The sequence below is a fragment of the Ranitomeya imitator genome, chromosome 2 (assembly GCF_032444005.1).
Source record: "Ranitomeya imitator isolate aRanImi1 chromosome 2, aRanImi1.pri, whole genome shotgun sequence".
Taxonomy (NCBI): domain Eukaryota; kingdom Metazoa; phylum Chordata; class Amphibia; order Anura; family Dendrobatidae; genus Ranitomeya; species Ranitomeya imitator.
Window position 1 is genome coordinate 556,712,042 of NC_091283.1, and position 27,294 is coordinate 556,739,335.

Genomic DNA, 27,294 nt, shown 5'->3' on the forward strand with positions numbered 1-27,294 from the left:
ACCTCATCCACAACTTCCACAAAAGATTTCAAGCTGTGATTGATGTTAGTCAGGGCAATACACGGTATTAAGAAATGGGGTATGTAAACTTTTAATGAGTCATTTGGATGTTTTGGGTTGTCATTATGATTTAAAGAGAAAACGCAGTAGTTTGACAATAAATGACTTCATCCAATCACTAACCATGAGTGGAGAAAAAGTTTTGGTGTTATCATTCATAGGCCAAGAAAGCAAAAATTTTGCTGGGGTATGTAAACTTTTGAGCACAAATGTACCTGGTGGAAACCCATGCAAACAAGGACATACAAACTCCTTGCAGATGTCGACCTTGATGGGCTTCTTTATTCATTTTGATCCTGTTCACTTACAGTTCTACTTTGGAAGGAAATGCTGGCCTGTATAAACCCTAGACTGGATTATTCATTGCCTCTCAGTCCCATTGTATATCTAATTGAGGAATTTGATTAAATTCAGGAATTGGATATCCCTTAAAACTGTTTTGCCTCAAGCAGGGTCCAGCATTACTTGAGTTCATAATTGCGAAAAAGTTAGATCAATGGACCAGTAACAAAGATATTTCATAGAATTTCTTCTATAGATTGTGTCGGACCGGCAAACTGTATTTGCTAGACCTCCAGTTGTGAATTGTTCACTATTCCTCCTCTCAAAGGAGTGAATATGAGACAGATCTAGAGACTTAGAATACTGGAGATCTTTTTTTTTAATTAAAACCAGTGTGACAAAGTCACTGGCAAAGTACTGGAGGAGGGGAGAAATGTATCGCTGCCGTTGTTAACCTCAGTGAAAACACTCCAGCACACTAAGTGCTGAGAGGGGTTAATCGGCCATGTTTAGGGCTAGGTAGAGAACAGCTGTAGAGTGGGTGGAGTTAAGATGATAGATATATTCAGGGTTGGGTAGGCCTGAAGATGCAAACTCCTGATCCGTGTTTTCATTATAAGGAAAGCTGAACTTTTGTTGTGTGTTTCTGAGCAGGCGGACCCCCCAGTAACATGAACTGTGCCATACCTTATGGGCTTTTTTTCCCCCGTTAGGCAGGAAAGGACATGTTTGTTTTGCTAAGGCTGCACTGGTTTATGCAGAACCTTTAATAAACCAGTGGAAGATGGCTTGTTCCAGTGTCTTCATCTTTGTGCAGCCTAGTGAGCCAATCTATGACACCAGGGATAACTTACAGCATTGGTGTATTTTTGCTTTATTGTATGTTAGATAAAGCAGAGTGCGTATAGAAATAGCGTCCCCCTTTTTTGTCTGGAAAATGTGAAGAGCGCATGATGACTGAATTAAAACTAGAGGTCATCGCCTTCACTTACCGACCACAACCGGCCCGCTAATCTCTCTAATGCTTTTCTGAAGGGGACAACAATGGGCACTTTCTTTCTCAAATGATTCACAGATGAAGTAAAGCTTGGTTAATTCAGTCTATGTTCTGCTAAATGCAGTACGTTGGTAAAAAAACTGATTTGGATGGAGGAGGAGCTGATGGATTATAAACATTCACTCTGTTCCTCAATTCCATCTTTTATTGTTTTCTTATATAATTTCTCTCCTTCTCCACTCCTTTTCCTGCTTAGGTTACGTTCTGCTGCTATGTAGCCCTCTCGTGATCCGATTAATGTTTTCTAAGCTGTTTGTCTTTTCTTCCTTCTTTAGCTCTTTGTCGACTACTTGCCTGTATCATTACCATCTTACTTTATCTTGCCTGTTCCTCCTTTACAGAAATGTGCAAGGTAATCGTGAATGAGAGTTGATGTAAACAGGCTGCAGATCACCCGATGATCGAGTAAAACGCTCACTCATAGGGTGAAATGATGTTTTGCGCAGCACAAATGATCATCGTTTTCAGCAGTGCATAATCCGGTGTAAACATGACTCCCAGTGCTGAGAATCAGGCGCTGAGCGTTCTAGAATAATCACGTTGTTTGGTCTGCAGAATAGGGAATTTAGATTGTGAGCCCCAATGGGGACAGAGGAGATGTCTGTAAAATGTGGAGTTAATGGCGCTATATAAGCCAGTAAAATAAAGAAAATGAGGACATAACGATGAAAAATGATAAACGAGTACCAGTCATCTCGTATATAGTTAATCTTCACTCGTTAATGGGCCAAAGTCAAGTCGGACTAAATGGACCATAGAGGCCTTTGGTGAGGGCACTGACCAATCGCTTTTACAAAGCAGCAGGGAAGACTGTCAGGGGCAGCGGCCTAGGTGTTGTGTATGTGCCATAACAAATGGCACATGGAAGGTACTGTCAGGCTTTGCATATGGACCCAGGAGCATCACACCTCAGAGGAAGTTGGATAGTAGTGAGCATTCATAAGCAGACATTGATATAAAGATGCACAAGTGAAATTTATTTTATATTGAGTTCACAATGAATATTTACTATTCATTAATAAACTATATAATTGAATCATACTATGATTGGTACAAATACAGGAGGTTATTTCATAATAATAATAATAATAATAATATAACATATCTTATGAACTACTTCCATCTACCAGTGTTGTCACCCTGTCTGTTTTTTTATGGTCAATGGTATTAACAGAAATGTACCCTAACAAAAGTATGATTGTGGGCCTTAAAGCCAGTGCCATTTATCAGGCTACTATTTCCTGTTGTCCACATTCGGGTGGTTCCACCCTGCTCAGCTTCTGCCAGGCAATTGTGTGAGAATTGAGTTGGGAACAGTACAAGAATCCCATTGTTGTCATAATCTGACAGCGGATACACAGAGGCCGAGTGTGAAGGACTCGTTCAGAGATGTTCTGACATCAGAAATCTCCCCATAGCTTTCCTGATTTCACCAGTTCAATGACCCTCATATCGCATGTGGTTTTAGGTGGAACAGAGTACCATCTTTGTGTTACGATGTATATAGATATGAACTGTATCCCTTTGTTACTTATATTTCCTTGCAAGGTTTGCACCTTTATCTAATGAAAATCTGGTTGCTGATTATTGTATTTAAAGCTGAAATATTTTTTATAGGTCTTTTATTTTATGATTTAGTTAAATTCCCAATGTTTGTATAATGTGTATAAGAATAACTGATGGGAGAATCATGTATTATCATCATTTAACCAATAACATTTAAAGGCTAAAGAACTAGATTACTCTTTCATTTTCTTAACTCTGTGTTTTGCCTATTTTTTACAGGTGGCAACCTGTTCCTGGAACAAAGGCAGCCATGTTGGTGAAAGTGAATAGTTTAAGACAAGTGCCAGTATCTCCATCCTGTACACCTCTTCAAAGTAGCAACCCAAAAAATTCTTTAGGCCGAGCTGCTGGATATGCTCATGGTCAGCCCACTTCTGTGCCAGCAAAACCTGGAATTGATACAAAACAATCAATGCAAGTAAAGAAAACAGACAATGGTGGATTCTGTCTTGTCTTGACTAATGGGGCCACTTGTCAAACTCCACAGAGGACTCCTACAGGGACACTGCAGCCTTCCTCCCCCAGGTATGGATCCCCACCACCTATATATGATGAGCCATCTATAGATTCTCCGATTTATGATGAGCCTCCTGCAGAGATGGACTTCGAGAGTATGACTGTACAGTCGCTTTCACCGCCTTTGTCCCCAACTAATAGTCTTCAGAGCCATTCACAGACTCCCAAACTTCTGCCCTACCCAGGTCATCCAAGTAAACACAAGAGAAACCCATCTGCTACGGAATACAGCCCAGCTGGCAGAGAGTATATAAAGCACATGGTCAATGTTGATCAATCCTCTAAACAAACTATTTCTCCTACTGGATCTCTTGATGCCTATCCTAAACAGCAGCCTGGTCCATTGGCGTTAAAAGACAGCTTTAAACATTCTTGGAGAGTCCTGGAAGCGAATGTTCTCAAGAACATGGAGGCTCACCATAACAGGCAAAACAGTCTTCCCCAAGACTACCCAACGGTGGTAAGCCAACAGGACTCTGGTTATTCCACAGGCCCTTCTCCTAGCTTGAGAAAAAGGAAAGGTAGAAGACAAGGCACGGCTCAGCCAAGACCTGGTTCAGTGGGCAGTAGCAGTGAACTCAATGCACTAAATGATAAACTAATTGCAGAAATGAGGTCTGTAGTCTGCAGAACGACTGCAGTAAGGGGCAGTAAGACTAGCCTGGACACGGACATGATAGAAAACATTGCCCCAGACAATAACAAGGTGCGTTTTCAGACGGACTCCTTAAAAAACTGCATGGGCAGAGGGTCAAGGGACGACCTCACATCAAGCAGTAGGTCTTTGTATAGACTTGGATCTGAAGTGAGAGATTATAAAGGAGAAGCAAATACTCAGCCAGAAGTGGTACGACAGAAACGGACCTATGAGAAGATGGACTTTGTGGAGAAGAAAGTCACAAGCCAGATAAGTTTACTCTCATCTGAATCCACAAGGACGGTATCACAGGTATTTTATTTTACTTGATATATATAGAGAATAAAACAGTGAGCAATTACAAAAATACAAACAAAAATGAAGCACATCCCTCACCTATTTAGCTTATAGGATATAAAATATATATTATATCCTGGGATTCTTTCTTGGTAAAGATGGCTTTAGGTTACAGGCTTGAAGCCTTTGTAGTAAACTGCCAGGTTTTGGTGACATATCGTATTCTGATCAGTTTTGTCATGGAGAGCTTGTAAGAGTTCCTAAAAATCAAGTACCTGAATGACCCCATATACCCACATAATTGCTACTATTCAACTCAATACTACAATATTTTTAACTATACACACTTCACCTACTACAGAACATCTTTTTGAAAGAGCAGAGACCTGTAGTACAGTGCCAGTCTCGGTGTGCCCCCTACAGTACCAGCCAGAGGCTTTCCCCCTTTTTACACCATACACCAGACACAGTATGCTAGCAGATGCTAAACCAACATGTACTTAGTTCATAATATTTAAGACTAAAGCCCCCTCATACACTTTAGGTAGCTATTTTTCCCGGTTCCGCCATACACAGGAGCACTCATATGAGGGAGTCAATGCCAGACTCCTCTGGCGGTGGCTTTACTCCCAGAAAAAAAAAGGACTGCCTATTGGAAACATCAACATCCAACGTCATTAGACCCCCCCATACACATTATATAAATTTAATAGGCTGAACCGAGAAAATGCCCCATAATGCGCGTGAAATGTATAATAAGATCTAGTGATACATAATTGAAGTTATGCTGTAATAGACTAAATGAAGGGGTAAACCAACAAAGTTAACAGACAAGCAGAGAAGCAAACATGGTAATAATAACCCTATAACTCTATACGTAACCCCCTTTTCTCACATACAGCACCATGGAATTAATGGTGCTATATAAATAAATAATAATAACCCACAAAACAGTAATAAAAGTGAAAAAACAATTTTATTTTATTCATTAAATAAAAATAATCATGATCCAGGCATGAGTACAACAGTGAGAAATAGGTGTTAGAAGCAGCAGGGAAAGACATATAGTTAGGCATTCATTGTATTCTGTTGTAATATGGCTGTGAACTAATCTGTAAAATTAATGGCAGAGTACTCACAAAGTCAACCATATAATAACACACCCGTTGTAGTCTTCTCCTGCTGAAATGGTGCCAGCGCTATACACATTAGACTGTTGGCCAATCCATACCTATATATGTGGGTTTGGTCAAATGTGTATGGTGGCCTTAAAACTCGGGTGTATCTTTTTCCCTTTAACCCCTTCCCGACCCATGACGCCATGTAGGCGTCATGAAAGTCGGTGCCAATCCGACCCATGACGCCTATGTGGCGTCATGGAAAGATCGCGTCCCTGCAGGTCGGGTGAAAGGGTTAACTCCCATTTCACCCAATCTGCAGGGACAGGGGGAGTGGTAGTTTAGCCCAGGGGGGGTGGCTTCACCCCCCCGTGGCTACGATCGCTCTGATTGGCTGTTGAAAGTGAAACTGCCAATCAGAGCGATTTGTAATATTTCACCCATTATAAAGGGGGGAAATATTACAATCCAGCCATGGCCGATGCTGCAATATCATCGGCCATGGCTGGACATACTAATGTGCCCCCACCCCACCCATCGCCCCCCCAGCCCTCCGATCTGCCGGGTACACTGCCCCGCTCCCCTCCGTCCTGTGCTCCGCTCCCCCCCGTGCTCTTGTCCGCTCACCCCCGTGCTCCAATCACCCCCCCGTGCTCCAATCACCCCCCCTGCACTCCGATCCACCCCCCCCGTGCTCCGTTCCACCCCCCCGTGCTCCGTTCCACCCCCCCCCGTGCTCCGTTCCACCCCCCCAGTGCTCCGTTCCACACCTCCCGCGTTCCGATCCACCACCCCCGTGCTCCGATCCCCCCCCCCCCCCGTGCTCCCCCCTCCACCCCATCATACTTACCGGTCCTGCCGTGGTCCGTCCGGCTTCTCCCTGGGCGCCGCCATCTTCCAAAATGTGCCGGCTGGCAGATTCGTTCAAAGTGCATTTTGATCACTGAGATAGAGTATATCTCAGTGATCAAAATAAAAAAATAATAAATGGCCTTCCCCCCCCCCCCTTTGTCACCCCCATAGGTAGGGACGAAAAAAAATAAAGAATTTTTTTTTTCCACTAATGTTAGAATAGGGTTAGGGGTAGGGGTAGGGTTTCGGTATGTGCACACGTATTCTGGTCCTCTGTGGATTTTTCCGCTGCGGATTTGATAAATGCGCAGTGCTAAACCGCTCCGGATTTATCGCGGATTTACCGCGTTTTTTCTGCGCCTTTCACTGCGGTTTTACAACTGCGATTTTCTATTGGAGCAGTTGTAAAACCGCTGCGGAATCCGCAGAAAGAAGTGACATGCTGCGGAATGTAAACCGCTGCGTTTCCGTGCAGTTTTTCCGCAGCATGTGTACAGCGATTTTTGTTTCCCATAGGTTTACATTGAACTGCAACTCATGGGAAACTGCTGCGGATCCGCAGCGTTTTCCGCAGCGTGTGCACATACCTTTAGAATTGGGCTATGTGCACACGGTGCGGATTGGCCGCTGCAGATCCGCAGCAGTGTTCCATCAGGTTTACAGTACCATGTAAACATATGGAAAACCAAATAAGCTGTGCCCATGGTGCGGAAAATACCGCGCGGAAACGCTGCGTTGTATTTTCCGCAGCATGTCAATTCTTTGTGCGGATTCCGCAGCGTTTTACACCTGTTCCTCAATAGGAATCCGCAGGTGAAATCCGCACAAAAAACACTGGAAATCCGCGGTAAATCCGCAGGTAAAACGCAGTGCATTTTACCCGCGGATTTTTCAAAAATGATGCTGAAAAATCTCACACGAATCCGCAACGTGGGCACATAGCCTTAGGGTTAGGGTTGTGGTTAGGGTTGTGATTAGGGTTACGGCTACAGTTGGGATTAGGGTTAGGGGTGTGTTGGGGTTAGTGTTGGAGGTAGAATTGAGGGGTTTCCACTGTTTAGGCACATCAGGGGTCTCCAAACGCAACATGGCGCTACCATTGATTCCAGCCAATCTTGTATTCAAAAAGTCAAATGGTGCGCCCTCACTTCCGAGCCCCAACGTGTGCCCAAACAGTGGTTTACCCCCACATATGGGGTACCAGCATACTCAGGATAAACTGCGCAACAATTACTGGGGTCCAATTTCTCCTGTTACCCTTGTGAAAATAAAAAAATGCTTGCTAAAACATCATTTTTGAGGAAAGAAAAATGATTTATTATTTTCACGGCTCTGCGTTGTAAACGTCTGTGAAGCACTTGGGGGTTCAAAGTGCTCACCACATATCTAGATAAGTTCCTTGGGGGGTCTAGTTTCTAAAATGGGATCACTTTAGGGGGGTTTCTACTGTTTAGGCACACCAGGGGATCTGCAAATGCAACGTGACGCCCGCAGACCATTCCATCAAAGTCTGCATTTCAAAAGTCACTACTTCCCTTCTGAGCCCCGACGTGTGCCCAAACAGTGGTTTACCCCCACACATGGGGTATCAGCGTACTCAGGAGAAACTGGACAATAACTTTTGGGGTCCAATTTCTCCTGTAACCCATGGGAAAATAAAAAATTCTGGGCTAAATAATTATTTTTGAGGAAAGAAAACGTATTTATTATTTTCACGGCTCTGCATTATATACTTCTGTGAAGCACTTGGGGGTTCAAAGTCCTCACCACACATCTAGATAAGTTCCTTTCGGGGTCTTGTTTCCAAAATGGGGTCACTTGTGGGGGGTTTCTACTGTTTAGCCACATCAGGGGCTCTGCAAACGCAATGTGACGCCCACAGAGCATTCCATCAAAGTCTGCATTTCAAAACATCACTACTTCACTTCCGAGCCCCGGCATGTGCCCAAACAGTGGTTTACCCCCACGTATGGGGTATCAGCGTACTCAGGAGAAACTGGACAACAACTTTTGGGGTCAAATTTCTCCTGTTACCCTTGGGAAAATAAAAAATTGCAGGCTAAAAGATAATTTTTGAGAAAATAATTATTTTTTTTTTCATGGCTTTGCATTATAAACTTCTGTGAAGCACTTGGGGGTTCAAAGTCCTCACCACACATCTAGATTAGTTCCTTTGGGGGTCTAGTTTCCAAAATGGGGTCATTTGTGGGGGATCTCCAATGTTTAGGCATACAGGGGCTCTCCAAACGTGACATGGTGTCCGCTAATGATTGGAGCTAATTTTCCATTTAAAAAGCCAAATGGCGTGCCTTCCCTTCCGAGCCCTGCCGTGTGCCCAAACAGTGGTTTACCCCCACATATGAGGTATCGGCGTACTCGGGAGAAATTGACCAACAAATTTTATGATCCATTTTATCCTATTGCCCATGTGAAAATGAAAAAATTGAGGCGAAAAGAATTTTTTTGTGAAAAAAAAGTATTTTCATTTTTACAGATCAATTTGTGAAGCACCTGAGGGTTTAAAGTGCTCACTAGGTATCTAGATAAGTTCTTTGGGGGGTCTAGTTTCCAAAATGGGGTCACTTGTGGGGGAGCTCCAATTTTTAGGCACACGGGGGCTCTCCAAATGTGACATGGTGTCCGCTAAAGAGTGGAGCCAATTTTTCATTCAAAAAGTCAAATGGCGCTCCTTCCCTTCCAAGCCCTGCCGTGCGCCCAAACAGTGGTTTACCCCAACATATGAGGTATCAGTGTACTCAGGACAAATTGGACAACAATTTTCGTGGTTCAGTTTCTCCTTTTACCATTGGGAAAATAAAAAAAATTGTTGCTAAAAGATAATTTTTGTGACTAAAAAGTTAAATGTTCATTTTTTCCTTCCATGTTGCTTCTGCTGCTGTGAAGTACCTGAAGGGTTAATAAACTTCTTGAATGTGGTTTTGAGTACCTTGAGGGGTGCATTTTTTAGAATGGTGTCACTTTTGGGTATTTTCAGCCATATAGACCCCTCAAACTGACTTCAAATGTGAGGTGGTCCCTAAAAAAATGGTTTTGTAAATTTCGTTGTAAAAATGAGAAATCGCTGGTCAAATTTTAACCCTTATAACTTCCTAGCAAAAAAAAATTTTGTTTCCAAAATTGTGCTGATGTAAAGTAAACATGTGGGAAATGTTATTTATTAACTATTTTGTGTCACATAACTCTCTGGTTTAACAGAATAAAAATTCAAAATGTGAAAATTGCGAAATTTTCAAAATTTTCGCCAAATTTCCGTTTTTATCACAAATAAACGCAGAATTTATTGACCTAAATTTACCACTAACATGAAGCCCAATATGTCACGAAAAAACAATCTCAGAACCGCTAGGATCCGTTGAAGCGTTCCTGAGTTATTACCTCATAAAGGGACACTGGTCAGAATTGCAAAAAACGGCAAGGTCTTTAAGGTCAAAATAGGCTGGGTCATGAAGGGGTTAATATAATGTACCACAATCCTTAGAAATCATCGTTGCCAACACGTTTTTTTATTGTTGGACAAGTTCTCTAAAAAGTCACAGAAAACATAGATGTTTGGAAACCCATACTAGATCATAAACATTAGAAGTGATTCCCGTCTATACCCTAGGACACTGATAGGAACACATTAGTAACATTTACAAGTAGGAAGACAGTCGGCACTCTTGAGATTTGGTGATGCCAGAGGTAGGATGCTCAGCCCAATCACAGCGCTATCAGCACTTGTCCTTGACACTACTCCACATGACACCAGGCCTTGACCAAGGTCCAGAATGACTAAAATATCTAGGTTGGCCATCTTCTTGATACATGGATAGGCTGCAATGAATAGAGGTCAGCATATGACATTCAAGATATTCCGAGTGCTATGGTTTTCTGTACACAATCTCATTAATCTGTACCAAACCTTCCAGCTTCATATAAACAATCACAAATGCAATTTTTCAGAACATTGGATGAAAATACCGTATTGTCTCACAGATTGTCCAGAAATTTGTGGATGGTTGCCAACGTTGTTGGACATGAACATGGATGGCTGTATAAATCAAATTGAGATCTGAACGCAGTGCACGGACTGGCCGGTGGCTCTTCATGTATTTCTACGTAGCTTTCACGCTCAGGTCGTGAGCGTCGCCGGCCAGTCTGTGCACTGCGTTCAGATGTCGTTCCGATTTATATGTCCGTCTGACTGAGCCCATAAGATGAGCCATAGTATGAGTGGTTGGTGGTATAACATGCAGTATCATAGTCTGAGTAGCTGAACTTGTTTCATGAGGCTGTCGTCTTTAGGTGTGGTCATTAACTTTCCAAACCTGGAGGGACATACCAAATATTTCAAGGTAAAACTTTATTGGATGTCACTATTTGTGAAAGGCACCGTCCGGTTTGGCTCTACCAGATGTGCAAGTTAACCCGGTTATCAGTGGCTAACTTGTAGCTGAAATCAGAATTTGTTATGTGCAATGTTGATGTCACATCCAAAACTGCGCAGGATTTTAAGTGTCAGATAATTAAAAAAAATAATCCAAGAATAAGAAAAAACAGCTGCACAACTCCAATCTTCCGTGGAATAAAAAACCTGTGTCCTTTATTTCATTTGCACAATACAATGTGGACAAGGTTACAAAGGAGGGACCTTCCCTCCTTTGTAACCTTGTCCACATTGTGCAAATGAAATAAAGGACACAGGTTTTATATTCCACGGAAGATTGGAGTTGTGCAGCTGTTTTTTCTTATTCTTGGATTATTTCGCATTTGTTTCCCAGCGAACACCTCTATATACCGTGAACATACCGTGTAGGGTGTCCATCATCTCCGCCAGTAAGTCGATTTTTGTCTTTGTGCCATTCAATTTTTCTTTTTTTCTTGTAATTAAAAAAAAAAAAAAATTAATAGTATGGTTTAATATTTTTTTACAAAAAATTATAATGCATTAGGCATCATTCACACATCAGTAATTTCGGTCAGTATTTCATCAGTATTTGTAAGCCAAAACCAGGAGTGTCACGAAAACACAGAACAGGCGTCAGTGTTTCAGTAAGGTCGGGATCACACATACGCATGATACGGCAGTGTCTCGCAGGTGAAATCCCTTCTCTGGCGCCGGCACTTGGGAGCGGAGTGTGCAGCTCCATGTGTTGCTGTGCGGCTGCACGCTCCACTTCGGAGTGCCGGCGCCAGAGGAGGGATTTCACCTGCGAGACCCGGCCGTATCTCGCGTATGTGTGATCCCGGCCTAATAGTCTTTCTCTGTAGGTTCCTCTCCTGATTTTGGCTTACAAACACCGAAGCAAAATGCTGACCAAATATTGATGTCTGAATGAGGCCTTGACACTTGTTACCTGCTCCCGGCTGTGAGGACGCCATGCACACCGATTCATCTGGTGACAGACATCCTTGATAAAGCCTGAGAGACGAAATGTCGGAAATCTTGCCTTGTCCATTTCATATACCGGCTGTAAATAAACATTCTTTTGTTACACAGAATATTCCTAAGAAATATCTTTTTTTGAGTGCCGGAGGTTTTTTCTACTACTGAATGAGGCCTTGGACACATGTTTTGTATGTGAACAGGCATGTTTCAAATCACACAGCAATCTGGAATCTTAAAAATTATACCCTTCAACTATTCTAACGATTAATGTACATAGTGTGAGCTACCAGTCACGATAACCTGGAGTTCAGTTTGACCTTCCGCATCGCTCCCATTCCCTGGGCTGTGTGCAGCACTTCTGTAGTCTAACTCCCTGTCCTGCCTCACGGCCATCATCTACTTCTTATCACATCTTGTTATGACATTGTAGTCCTTGATTCGTATTGTCATCTAAACAAGTCCACCTCCTGTCACTACAGCCGATAGAAGAAAACCTGTATAACCATTTGTTTATACAACCCTGGTATCTTATATCACTTACCGTAATATTAGAAGTCCAGTATGTTCAAACAGATTTTACATGTCACTTATTAATATTTTACAAAATCTTTTAGATTTCACTCTAATCACTGAGCCTCATAATAGGCTGCAATTTCATTATCATCACAGATGAAAAGGTTCCACTATTCACAGTAGGTCATGGTCACAGCTCGCCTCCTCCCCCTCCCTGCACAGATAACAGCACATAAAAAGCAACAAAGCAGACTGAATACTCACAACACATGTATATATCATTGAGCGTTATTATGTGACTATCGTAGATACATGATCATAATTGTGATTATTTATGACACATATGTGCTAAATTAGGAAGAATGGCAGCCCATTCGGAAAGTAATGAAAAACCAAAAAAGAGAGCATTGAACAGAGGTCACACAATATAAGCAGCACGAAATAGAAATAAAACGCCTTCATTAGAGCAAATGGTGAGGCAACGGTGGCACAACTACAGAAATGACTATGGTAAACAATAATGAACATAATGCACCAACCCATTTCCTCAAGTCAAAAATGGGTCACACTCCAAACTCAATATACACATACTGACAAACGGTTTATGAAACCCTGTCACGAAGTGTGTGATATTTAAAAGCAAAAATCTTTATTAACATACAACAGTACAAAAAGTATAAAACAGTGCCTCAAAACCAGATATAGTACAATGTCAAAGGGAACAGCGAATTGAAGGTACCCTCCGCAGTTGTTTCTCTAAATTGTCACAGCAAAACAGCCCTACAGGTCATATCAGAGATGTCGCAAAATTGCTATCATATCCATCCCCAGTAGCTATACATAAACCAACCATAATGTGACCCGAATGAGCCTTCACTTGCCAAACACACCCCTGCACCACCATACAGTACATGCAAGGCCACCAAATATTGCACTTAGTCCTTATGGTATGTCCCATTTACGTGGTCACGGGCAAGAAAAGCCTCCCACCATCAAAGAAACATCCCAGGCCAAAACCCGCTCATAACATGTCTGTCACAGAGAGCCAATAATAAATCACATAAAGGATACCAATTCAAGTTATGGGCAAACTGCCCGGTACATATTACCTGTGTCCTTGTTCCTCTGCCTCGTGGCACGCTATCCCTTGACAACCCCGACGCGCGTTTCGCATCTGCTTCCTCCTGGGGGCGTGTGGAAGCAGATGCGAGATTTTGCGACATCTCTGATATGACCTGTAGGGCTGTTTTGCTGTGACAATTTAGAGAAACAACTGCGGAGGGTACCTTCAATTCGCTGTTCCTGTTGACATTGTACTATATCTGGTTTTGAGGCACTGTTTTATCCTTTTTGTACTGTTGTATGTTAATAAAGATTTTTGCTTTTAAATATCACACACTTCGTGACTGGGTTTAATAAACCGTTTGTCAGTATGTGTATATATGGTAAACAATAGTACAGTACACCTATAGGTACCAACAGTGGATCACAGGTAGCAAGCGGTAACCACACAGACTATACTGGTGAGATAAATGATGGAGTCATGTACAAATAGGAACAAATCTCACAGAACTGAAGTATGCACTGATCATGTATAGAGATGGAATGTGTACAGTGATCTAAACAGCTCATAGGACCAAAGAAGGTGTGAACAATATATATAGATAAGAATGTGCAAGATGTATTCAATGCTTAATAGAAAAAGTGCCATTCAAGTGCAGAAATCATATGGTTTGTACAAAAGATGTCCATATTACCTGGTGGTGTACCATATAAGTGCGGGCACTTACCCCGACGCGTGTTTTGGACCGGTGTCCTGACGAAGGGGGTGAGCTGCAGTATCCGACACCGCTACTAGAAGATGTATAGCACTCTGCCTGGTAAATAAGGAAACCTGACACTCAGATGATCGGGGGTGGGGGGGAAACTAAAGTCATTCCCCCTTAGCATAGGCCATCACAGTCCTAGAAAATTATTTGAAAGCCTCCTTTGGATGTAGTTGGATAGTTGCAGAATAATCGTTCACAGGAACTTTCCCAATTTCTGCCGGTGTGAACATGTCAAAGGTCACCTAATGAATGAGCAAAACGCTTGTTCATGAGTTGATTTGATTTTTATGCATGTCTAAAATTCATGGTGTGACGTCCTTCCAATGATATGAGCTGCGTTCTTCCCCACGCTCAGAGGTCCCTTTGGGACTTACGTCTGAACCCCCCCGCAAAACAGGATTTGGGTGTATGCGCCAACTGGGCCATTGACTAGAATGGTAACAACAGAGTAACGTGTGTTCTGTCGTACATAATTTTACACCAACTGGAGGTGGAAACTCTGACACAGTCTACTACGTCTGGGTTTCCACCGCCAGTAGGTGTATTCATCGGAAAATAATGCACGACAGGACTCATGTTACTCTGTCATTACCAGTCAATGGCCCCGACGGCGTATATGCCCGAATCCCATTTTGCAGGGGGTTTGGATGTAAGCTCCAACGGGGCCACTAAATGTGGGACAAAGCACAGTATGAAAGCACCCTTAGTGATTGACCTGTCGCCATTACTACTAGTCGGCCTGTAAACAGGCCAATAAACAAGCAGCTCGGCACTGGCCTGACATCAACCTTTGTAAATGGGCCAATAAATTATAGCATGCTGCTTTTTTTTTTGGGGGGGGGGGAACCATTGTTTAAAGAAAATTAAATATGAAAAGGACACCAAAATGCCACAATAAAAGCCTTGATTGACACAAGTTTTTTTTTTTCTTCAAGTTTTTCTATATGTAGCAATGTTTTGGCTGTGACTCCTTCCTAAAATAGGCAAATACTCCCTCAGTTCCAATGTTTGGTCCTATATCTAATGGCAAAATGTAGAAGGACTTGTTAGTAATGTATTAGCACTTAATTTAAAGCACAAAGTGTACATTGACGATTTTATATTTTTCTGCTATGTTTTACAATAACACTTACATGTGATAGTCGAGCAGTGCTGAATAATTAAAATCAATCTGTTCAGCCACTCAGATCTGAGCAGCTTGCTGGAAATGCCTCCTCTATTTCTAGATTCATGTAGAACATCAACAGTTTGTGTTTGTTATATTCACATTTCCCCTCTGATCGTATTCATTCCTTTGGTGAAAGCCTCCTGATGATTACTTGTTTATATTTTTTTTTTTACAGTATTATTAGTTATTATCTGTACAAAGGTACAGTAGAAAATCTTGAGGTTCTGTTCATCATATAAAAAATGTACATTTCATTGTCTAAACTAGTTTATTGTGATTTGCAGAGTGGGACTCTGGAGGGGAACCCTACACATGAAGGCCGAGGACAGACAACCTTTGGACCTGGGTACCAGTTTCCTTACGCTACTCTGAGAAAACCACTTTCCCAAACCAGCATGGCGGACTGGGCTTCAAAGAACCTCAATATGCACACACAGGGAATTTTCCGCAGGAGAATCTCAATCTCCAATATGTTATCATGGAATGGTGGGTCCATCAAGAAACCCATGTTGATCACTAGCAATCGAGTCATCAAGAAGGAGGCCTGTGAAATGTTCAAGCTTGTTCAGGTTTACATGGGAGATCGTCAGGGACGGACAGACAGGAACCAAGTGGCTTTGGTGTTGGTAACAAAATGTTGGACGATACAGGGCTTGCGGGATGAACTGTACATGCAACTAGTGAGACAAACCACCAACAATATGACTTACAGAAGCCTGTCCTTGGGATGGGAACTTATTGCCATAAGTTTAGGTTTTTTCTCTCCATCTCCAAAGTTTCAGTCTTACTTGGAAGGTTATATCTACAGACATCTGGAAGAAGCCAGTGACCAAAACAGTAAGTATTCGTCTTTTCACTTTATCTCTTGCTTTTGCTCTTAAAAGGGTTGTCCGCTACTAAGACAACCCCTTATGTTTAGCCACAATAAAATAAAAAAGCTTATGCTCACCTCCTCTTGCCGGCATTGTTCCATTGGTGTTGGCTCTCGTGCGGTTGTATGACACGTGATACCCGGCACCCAATCAGAGCTGGAATCACTGTCCTTACCTTCGGACATTTTGAACATGAAGAAGTTAGTGCTGCAGCTAATCTCATCTTCAAAACATCGGAAGGCAAGGACAGTGACTCCAGCTCTGATTGGCACATGCCATACAACCGCACGAGAGTCCCGGGAACGCTAGTGCTGACACCACTGGAACGGCGCCGGCTTTGGAGGCTAGTATAAGCTTTTTTATTTTATTGGGGCCAAACAGTTAGAGCAAGAAGGGGATGTCGTAGTAGTGGAAAACCGCTATTTTAATATAGAAGGTTATATTACATATTACACGCACTGAATATGGGAAAGAATGTGTCGATAGGTAAAATCTATGTAATAGATGGATGTGTTTCATAAGTAGAGGTTCTCTGCCTGGGAGGAGGAGTGCTGGAATGTGTAGCTTGATAACGAAGGGATTCTCCAATTTTAGATTACACCCATGGTAATAAAGATTTACCTCCACTCTGACCTTTCGCTATTGGAAGCAAGGATTTGCATTGTAAGAGCACACATGAGAACCATACTATTGTTGATAAGCAGAGCTATTACTTGCATCACTTGAAGATCCTGGGCCTCAATGCAAAATGTGTATGTACCAGGACCCCACACCTGCTATGTGATTTGTATGAGTGGGCCACCAGAGCCCTGGTGTGCTTGATCCCTGTGCACCCACTATAGCTCCACCACCATGAGGTGTTATGTTACCACAGGTAAATATTACAGAGGGAGATAACCGATTTTTATATTCTGCTGCAAGCCTATAATCAGGTGGCAAATCTCATCTGTAATTTGAGTACTGGCAAGACCTACTGACGAGAATACCCAAATGGTCTCTTATATTTGTAACCAGAGTAATTATTCTGTAATCTTGTACCCAGAACAAACATGGGAGGAAACAATACAGGAGGTCGGAGCTCTATTTCCAACATTGGCAACTGTTCACCACTCATCGAGCTATAGATGGGTGGCTACAAAGAGAAATATTGTAAAACAGTGAGAATTGACCACTAACCAATTAAGCAAAATGGCCTTTAAATCAGTACAACTAAAATAAGTGTTTTGTCCTCTACTGTTATAGTTAAGACCTATCCTTAGGTTAAGGGTACCGTCACACAGTGGCATTTTGATCGCTACGACGGCACGATTTGTGACGTTCCAGCGATATATCCGTGACGTTCCAGCGATCTCGCTGTGTCTGACACGCTCCTGCGATCAGGGACCCCGCTGAGAATCGTACGTCGTAGCAGATCGTTTGAAACTTTCTTTCGTCGTCTAGTGTCCCGCTGTGGCGGCATGATCGCATGGTGTAACAAAGGTGTGCACGATATTGTATACGATGTGCGCATAGTAACCAACGGCTTCTGCATCGCACATACGTCATGAAATTATCGCTCCAGCGTCGTGCATTGCAAAGTGTGACAGCAGTCTACGACGCTGGAGCGATATTGTTACGATGCTGGAGCGTCACGGATCGTGCCGTCGTAGCGATCAAAATGCCACTGTGTGACGGTACCCTAAGTCATCAATATCAGATCAGTGGCCGTCTGACACCCAGCACCCCCACTGAGCTGATGTCAATGCCAACGCTGGCCGAATGTTAGCCATTGGGGTACTGAACAGCACAGCTTTGACAACTGTGTTGCATCCAGAAAAATGGGACCATTTTTTCACACTTGTCATCTGTGATCAGACGTCATACAATCCATTTTTTAAGAGTAGCAGTTATTAATCATTTACAGGACCATTTACAGTTTCCTATGTCACAGAATTTCAATGTGTCCGTAAAAATCAGACGCTATACTGTGGCTCCTTATGGCACCCGATTTTTAACTCATACGCATAGACTTGAAGGAGTGAGTCTCATCCGATTTTCCGAGGAAAATCATGCATGCTGCAATTTCTTTTCCAGATTCTACTAGTGAAAAAATCGCTCATCTGCACTGCCCTAGTCATCGCTGGGAACTATGGCTCCTAGTGTAACATTTTTTATCACCAGTATGCCCATATTAATAGGTCATATACATCCCGGGGTGACCGATTCCCTTTAAAGAGGTATAAGATAGTGATCATTATCTTTGATTTCCAAACTTTGTGATAGAAATGAATACAGACATATATGTAATCTGATTGATTTTTTGTTAGCGTTGGTAGTTTCTTTCTCTTTTTTTTTGCTGTAACTTTTCTTTTAGACTAGGAGTTGATGGTCTGTTGAATTATATTTTCAGTAGGGTTGTCCACAGTGCGTTTATTTTTTATCCAGATCTTGCTGACTTTAGTGATTGGTGAATTACTTTGCCAGTGTGTAACCTGTTTACGTAGAAAAAAAATAACTAAAAAGACTTCCTACATATTCGTGTAGCATGTTTCTTTTGTATGTTAAGCCCCATGTCGGCCAATTCTGTTGATCAGATGACTGTCTAATGTGTATGGAGGCCTCCCGACACTTCCGATTGGTCTGGGTAGAGCAGGATTGGCACTTTGGAATTCCAACGGTGATTTCTTTAGTTCTTTGCGCTGATAAACTGCTGCCAAAGGAATCTCATAGAGAACACGAGTGCTTGGCCAAATGCTCCTCTTTATGCGGGAGTCCAGGACGATAGCTGTTGTGAATTCTGTTATCGAACTCCCTCCTGTGGTCATGAATGGTACTTCGGCGAGTTCTGTCCATGGACTCCCTCTGGTGGCTGTGAGTGGAGCTGCTGCTTCTGAGGTTCCTTCCACAGGTGACGTAGTTTATTCTTTGGCTGGCTGCTCTATTTAACTTCACTTAGATCGTTACTCCATGCCAGCTGTCAATGTTCTTGTACTGGTTCAGTTCGCTCTTGGATCTTTCTGGTGACCTGTCTACTCCAGCAGAAGCTAAGTCCCTGCTAGCTAATTATTTGTTCATTGTTTCCTTGTCCAGCTAGCTATCATGATTTTGCCTTGCTAGCTGGAAGCTCTGGGATGCAGAGTGGCACCTCCGCACCGTGAGTCGGTGCGGAGGTCTTTTTGCACACTCTGCGTGGTTTTTTTGTAGTTTTTTGTGCTGACCGCAAAGATACCTTTCCTATCCTCTGTCTGTTTAGTAAGTCTGGCCTCCCTTTGCTGAAACCTGTTTCATTTCTGTGTTTGTGACTTTCATCTTAACTCACAGTCAATATATGTGGGGGGCTGCCTTTTCCTTTGGGGAATTTCTCTGAGGCAAGGTAGGCTTTATTTTCTATCTCTAGGGCTAGTTAGCTCTTAGGCTGTGAAGAGGCGTCTAGGCAGAGTTAGGTACGCTCCGCGGCTATTTCTAGTGTGTGTGATAGGATTAGGGGTTGCGGTCAGCAGAGCTCCCACTTCCCAGAGCTTGTCCTGTGTGAGTTTAACCATCAGGTCGTTCCGGGTGCTCCTAACCACCAGGTCCATAACAGATAGCTGACAAAATGTAGAGTTGCATTGTTTACATGTAGGAAAATAAGAATCAGATACGGGTCCCATCCTCACATTTATTATATATGGCAATGAACGTGAGGTGTCACATTGAGGAGGAAAGAAGGGTCATGTATTTGAATTTCAGCACCCACAATCCTTTAGTTTGGAGAAAAGCTGTCCCCCGAGCAATCGTCTATATGGGGGATCGAGAGGAATAGCTGCCAGGTGACAGCCATCTAAGGTGAATGCCTACCGTAAAAATTCCATCAGATAATTTATTACTTTGTCGATGTACAAAATGTTCTGTTGATGATTGAAATGCAAAATACACTCTATATTAGCGATAATTTGTATTAGGGTCTTACAGTAATTACGGTATTCTGTTTTGTGAACTGAAGGGTGCACAGACTTTTGCATGATCTATAAGCAATTTAACACTTTGTGTAACATAAGTTGTGGGAAATAAAACTAACACGCTACCCGCCTGTGCCTGCAAGTGATTAGTCTCTACTATTGTAAACCTTTGCTGTGAAGTTTTAGCATGACGTCTTGTCTTGTGGATTTACGGTCATTGTGTCATATGTCTTTACTGTATGTATGATAACTTGTCCTTGCTTGCCAGCACTAAGCTTGGACGAGAAGGTAAGGATATCAGAAATCTTTCTCATGTACCTTTTATGTGATAGAATTCAAAATAATGTTTTCCCTGACTTAGATTCTCACCTGGACATATTTCATTCATAACAAATACATGAAAGTTAGTGGACACCTGACGGCTCAGCTCACACTTGCATTTATAATTAGTTTATAGGAACCGAAACACTCAATTCCTACAAGAAAAGGATGTGTCCCATAACGGACACAAACTTCTCCAAATGAACCCATTTGACCGTGATGGGGTCTGATTAGTTTTCCTATTAAGATGTCCTTCTTTAAACTGAATAAATAGCTTCTTCTAAAAATGACAACATTTGTGATAGGAACCAAACTTAATACCACTTGTATAAGGGTTTGTCCAGATAAAATAATTACTGGATAATAAAAATTGATGTCTTTCTAAATTACCTTGTGTTTAGTTTCATCACTATTTTGAAGAATTTTTCCACCTGAAGACGGAAATGTTGTTTTCACTCCAAGACTGAAACCACAACCAGTCCTTCTATCACATAGCTGTGGTGTGGTACATGTATCAGAGTGGGTGACAGGCTTTTTAATTTTTTGAGACCTCACCATCAGAAAATTGTGCTGCCCGAGTGTCACCACTGGTCATAGACAACGCCAAAAGTTGTAAAAATTGCCTTCGTTTTATTCCTCAACCCACTAGAACATTAACATAAGTACAAGAGGCATCATTAATGTTGGTACAACAGAGTTTGGTGCTTCTAGAGAAAGGATATTACAGCTTATATTTACCTCTGTCAAAACTACCTCCCGAAATGTGACTCTCCAACAACTTGGGGGGCTTCTCATCAGTGAGGTCTACCTCATAGTTTGAGGAGTGGTCCAGACAATCCTCTATAAGAACTTAATTGTTTCTTCTGTCGGGCAAACCCATGGATATTTATGAGTTTGGCTGAACCTAGTCTGTGTATGGGGCCTTTTTATACGGTATTATTCGAACAATCAAGCTTACGTACATGGTCAAGTCCCTTTGTGAAATTGAAGAGAGGTTAAATAGTTTTCAAAAGAAAAACACAAATCCCTTTATTTTCCCCAAATTAAAAATACTCAAAGATTCTGTTATCCGTAATGACCTGAATTATGAAATGATCGTGCTATTATTAGTCACTCGCTCAGTAAACTTGATTAAATGAAAAATAATGCCAGATTTGCTGTTATTTGCTTCTTCCCCCTCCCAGGAGATAAAAAGTCCTATTTGACACAAAATAATACCAATGAAAACGCATCCCAGAAAAAAAGTCCCAACAGCGCCGACGACGGAAAAGTGTCGTTAAAAAAAAACGAATTTCTTGTGCAACAATACATAAAAACGCAAAAAGTAGTAAAACTTAAAAGAACTGTAATCATTTGATTTAACTGTAATTGTCGTTGCCTGCACAATAAGTTAACCTGTCACTTATTAATCCCAATAAATGCTGTAAAAATAGTAACTAAAGAAAGAAAACTAAAATAAAGTCCTCATACGTTCATGTTAATGGTTAAATACAAAAATAATTGTCTCTTGAAGAGCACAGATAGAAAAGAAAAAAACATCCTGAAAGCCAAAATAGTCTTGTGTTTGTAGAAAGTTAAACTGTATAAAAAAAAATAGAAAAATCTCTCTAATCTAGTCTAATCATGGCTGCTTGGTCCCATGAATTATAATGGTTATTTATTTTTGAAGACTAGGGCCTAGACCAAAGTGTGGCCAGACGTGCAGTAAGAGTCAGTAACCATTTGGGGATAGCTAAAATGGAAGAATTACTGGAGGACGCGCTATTTTGCTTTAGTTTGTTCCTGATTGACTATGGGATAAATTTGCTCCATGCAGCACATCCATTTGTCAGGGTTGTGTCACCGGTAACATCTGTAGTGTGGGCTGCCGACAGGCTAACTAGACAGGCGGATACAGGAGGCATTGTCATCCTGTGTAGCCCTAATCTTCTACTACGTAGCTGTCACTTGATTAATAGTCAAGTTTAGGTCTCGTGTTTCAGGGATCTTGGTTCAGCAGCTAAATTGATCATTTCTGCTTGCAGTTCACCAACGGATTCAGGAAGCTCAGGAACTGAAGTCTAAGAAAAACTCAAAATCCCGGAAAAAGAGGAAGCAAAATGTGGATGAGGAGGAAGGTAAATGCTAATGTCCTGGGGGATGTACCACAATCTGTGCCTGCTCTGCGTGTGACTAGTGTGCTTAATGCTCCAAAAGAAGACTTCTATCCATCGTATTGTCTATGTAGTTTTCTGATAATTGTACTAACTAGTAACTGCATGCGTTTGATCTACACAAAATACACTAAAAGTTTGATTTTGAGCTAATGTTCATGGACGGACACATGAAGTCTGCTACTGATTGTGCTACCCAATAATCCAATTCTGAACTGAGATCTTCATTATAAACATTATAAATGAAGCTAACTCTGTCACACTGCTGATTAAATGTTCCTTTGTTTTTTTTCATATCATTGTAACATTGTGCAGGGCGGTAGCCGTGGGCGAGGTACTAATCTTTTGTGCCCCGGTACCTGCTAGGCACGTGGACTTGTGCTATGGGTGCGCTATGCCCTTGCAGTCAGCATGATACCAATAATTCGGATGGCTAGGGACAGATGTTAAACAGTTCAATGAGGGAGACCACCAGTGATAAAATAAATAACAAATAATCTTTTTACTTTACGATAACTTGGTGGGGGTTATATACCGTTGGTAGCAAGTACGCAACTTCAGAAATGATTCCTTTCCGATGCAGAGCATTTTTCACATACGGTTTCAATTCCTTCCACTTTACTCGCTTGTTCTCTATCTTCTGTGTTCCTCTCTACTTCACGTCCAGCTAGCAAGAGTCCTATTCTCAACCCACGGTTCCATGTCTTCTTCCCCCCCAAGGGAACTATGTTGCCAATATGGCTGGGGCACTCTCTACGTCTTTAGTACTCTGTACCATCTTGGGCCATTACCTTGGAGCTGTACTACTAGGCATTCTCTTCTGGGACCTGTCTCAGATTAACCACTTTGTCCTTCCGTAGGATCTAATTTCCTCTAATTTTCCACTTAGCTTCACGCTAAACACTCTGTTGGTCTCCTCTAAATTCAGAACACCCATGTCATGCGGTGCTGCTACTACCTTAGGTCTGCTCCATATGCACACTGTGCCCTATCTGAGGTCCTGACAGGAAAATGTCTCTGTCCCTTCACATTAGCCCCTCCAACTCTGGGCTTGTCCCAACCATTAACTCTAACTCTCTCTACTGTCAGAATACAATAGTAACACCATTTTCACATGTCACAGTTCCCATTACAAATTACAACCATACATTTGTTCTTCGAAGGGGAAAGTGGGCAGTATGTCCATCTCCTTACATCATGATATTGAAAAATGGGCACTCCTCAAAAGATCAAATAAAAAAAGATAAAAAAAAAAAAATCAAATGGTTTATGCTAATGTCCCAGACTCCATTGGCCTAGCTGAATGACTAAATTTTGGCACTCTAAAGGGAATCTCTTACTATAGAGAAATTATTATTGGTGTAAACATAAAGGTTTGGTAAGAGTTATAACTTGAAGCTCTACTCTTATGATTTCTAGTTTTTGTGCCTGTTTATGCAGCAGTCTTGAGATGGGGAATCTTGCAGATCTTGGAAAATTAACTGGAGAGGCAGTTTGCAAATTACACATTATGTACTCTGCAAAAGTTTTAGGAAGGTGTAAATAAAATGCTGCAAAGTTAGAAATTTTTTTTTTTAAAGTTTTAATAGTTTATTTTTATTAATTAACAAAATGCAAAGGGAATAAACAAAAGAGAAATCTAAATAAAATCAATATTTGTTGTAATCACACTTTGCTTTCAAAACAGCATTGGTTCTTGAATGTACATTTGCACACAGTTTTTGAAGGAACTCATCAGATTGTTGGACAAATAGCCAGAGACATACTCGATGATGTCGAGATGAGGGCGATGGGGCCAATCATCACTTCCAAGTCTCCTTGTTCTGATTCATGCTGAAGATGGTTATTATTATTTATTATTATAGTGGCAATTATTCCATGGCGCTTTGCATAGTTCTTAATGACATTGACTTCAAATTTATTCTAAAGAAGACCCCAAACATACAGCCAGTCAGTTGTCTCTCTGATGGCATTGCATGATGGATACGTATCTGACACAATTAATCTTGACCTAATTCCCAACTTCATTTGCTTGATGCAGCCCCAAACTTGTAAATACCCTCCACCATGCTTCACTTTTGCCTGTAAACACTCATTATTGTATCGCACTGCAGCCCTTTGGCGACAAACCACCTTCTGTTAGAGCCAAATGTTTCAAAATTTGACTCGTTAGTCCAGATCACCTACTACCATTTTTCTGCACCCCAGTTTTTATATTTTTGTGAGTAGTTAAGTCACTTATCCTTGTTTCTATAATGAAGATATGTTTTTTAGCCGTGACTCTTTCATGAAGACCACTTTTCTTACCAGGCTCCTCCAAATAGTAGATGGGTGTAGCTGGGACCCACTGGCTGCTACCACTTCTGAGCTAATGGCACTGCTGGATTCATTCCAATTTCGAAGGGAAGAAGGCAATCCAAACAGCTGCATGACATTTCCTGGCGATAGAACTGATTCTATGTTCCTTAAAATTGTCCATTTGTTGGTGTCATCAAAGCTGAGAAATACAGGAAAATATTTACCTCTCATGCTATACCATCAGGTGAGGCATCTGATTGGCTCCAAATTTATTCTGCCGCTGGACAACAACCCCAAACATACAGCCAATATCATTAAGAACTATCTTCAGCGTCACGAAGACCTGGGTGTGATGATATATACCCCTCAGAGCCAAGATTTCAATGGCATTCAGTCTGTCTGGAATTACGTAGTCAGATCAATTTGTGTAAGCCTACTATGTGGTTCGTTCTCCAAGATGTTTAGAACAACCTTCCTGTTGAGCTCCTTCCAAAACTGGGTGCAAATGTACCGAGAAGAATTGATGCTCTTTTGAAGATAAAAATATATTGATTTGCTTTTGATTTCTCTTTTGTTTATTCACTTTACATTTTGTTAATTGATAAAAATATACGATTAACTTTTTCTATTTTTTAAAGCATTTTTACTTTGCGGCATTTTTTTCCAGACCTGCCTAAAACTTTTGAAAGCACTTGTATGTTCTTATTGACACAACGGCACTGTCCACACTGACATTATGGCTCCATGATGGTTCCTTTATTATCCATTATATTGATCACGTTTTTCCATATCGGCATGTTGTGTCTGTCAGGGTTCTTTTTTATGTATAAACATAAAGCAATTGGAAAGAATAACGTGAATAGAGGTGTATCTACAGTATATAGTTGTGTGTAGCCGTTTGGTGTGGTATATAATTACAGCTTGGAGACAAACAATGACACATAAACACGGCAAATGGACAGGAAGGTGGAAGAGTTAGCGCTGTTTTTTTTGTTATGTGACACCAGTCTTATCTCCTCGCCCATTGTGAATAATACCTTCCTTAGGAATTGAGCTCACCCCCATACAAATACAGAAGTTCAGCAAAAGTAAAGTGAAAATTCAAGGCTCCATATATATCCAAAACAGACTAAAGGGGATCTTTCTTCCGGTTCTTACTGCGGGATGTGTCACTTACTGAACTACGTGCTGTAGTTTTGATAAAATCATTGTTTTATCAGAAGCAGATTATCACTAGAGGACTAGTAAACCTCTTGCCATGTAGTCCTCCATAATTATGGGCTCTGTATAACCCCGCCCCATCACTGATTGTCAGCTTTCTGCCTATGCACAGTGCACGCATAAAGCTGCCAATCAGAAGTGTGGATGAGGTGATACACGGTGTGCACAATTAGTAGACAAGTGACTATTTTGAAAATATGATTTTATGCAGATTTATGCAGTAGACTGCATGTGGGTGTTCATGTCCAGTAGGGGTACACACCTGAAAATGACTAACACGGCACACGTTCACTCTGTCGGCACAGTTATAATCTATGGCCCTGCCAGTGCATATGTCCGAATCCCATTTTGCGGGACGTTCAGATGTAAGCCCTGACAGGACTTAATAACGAGTACCAAAACGCAGTGTGAAAGCACCCTTATTGACAAGGCTATGTAAGCAAACAGCAACTACACTTCATGTTTAATAAGTGTGTAGGTGACCTAAATAAGGTATGTGTTGGATCTTGTAATATTTCAGCAATCTAAATATAAGGATTCCTGAGTTTAGGATTAGACCAGCTCTGGACTTGAAGAACTGGCCTGCACATTTCTGCTGCCCTCATTTATTGTTGTCGTCTGAGTTATGCATTGATGCTGGAGGTAAATGATGGGTGTGTAATAGTACAATTCCTTTGTAATTTCTTGTGCTGCTTTGGCCCTGTGATTAAATTACATGCCACCAAAAAAAAAAGTGAGATAATGACTGTCCTACATATCCTACATTCTGCAATTGTGCTAACCTTCATTGTACAAAGGCCTACACCATTGACTTATATCATGTACTATATGTACAGTGGGGGAAATAAGTATTTGATCCTTTTCTGATTTTGTAAGTTTGTCCACTGACAAAGACATGAACAGTCTATAATTTTAAGGGTAGGTTAATTTTAACGTTGAGAGATAAAATCAGGAAGGAATCAAATACTGTAAATAGGTTAATAATCACGATTCATGGAGGGAAACTAAACTAATCCTAGGAGTAAACAAGTAAAAAAAAACAGGAACGAAAGATTAGCTGTCAGTCTGTAGGACTTCTGCAAGTTTCTTTAAAAAAAGACAAGTATAATGTCTGTCTTATGAAGTCTACTTTGCAGCCACAATTGTTAATTTACCAGGACCCTGCCCTTTCCCCAAAGTTCTTGTATTACACATGCAGGCCCTGGAGGAATAAGACTGTCCAAAGAAT

At 41.5% G+C, this 27,294-nt stretch overlaps 1 protein-coding gene across 1 annotated transcript in view; it reads left to right on the plus strand.

Annotated features, from left to right (window-relative positions):
- The window catches only part of LOC138664945 (rho GTPase-activating protein 39-like), a 102,837-nt gene that overhangs the window by 62,108 nt on the left and 13,435 nt on the right, over nt 1–27,294 (plus strand). The window contains exons 3-5 of the mRNA XM_069752007.1: nt 3,185–4,430; nt 15,569–16,121; nt 22,419–22,511. Coding sequence (XP_069608108.1) covers nt 3,185–4,430; nt 15,569–16,121; nt 22,419–22,511 — 1,892 coding nt within the window. The remainder of the gene's footprint in view (nt 1–3,184; nt 4,431–15,568; nt 16,122–22,418; nt 22,512–27,294) is intronic.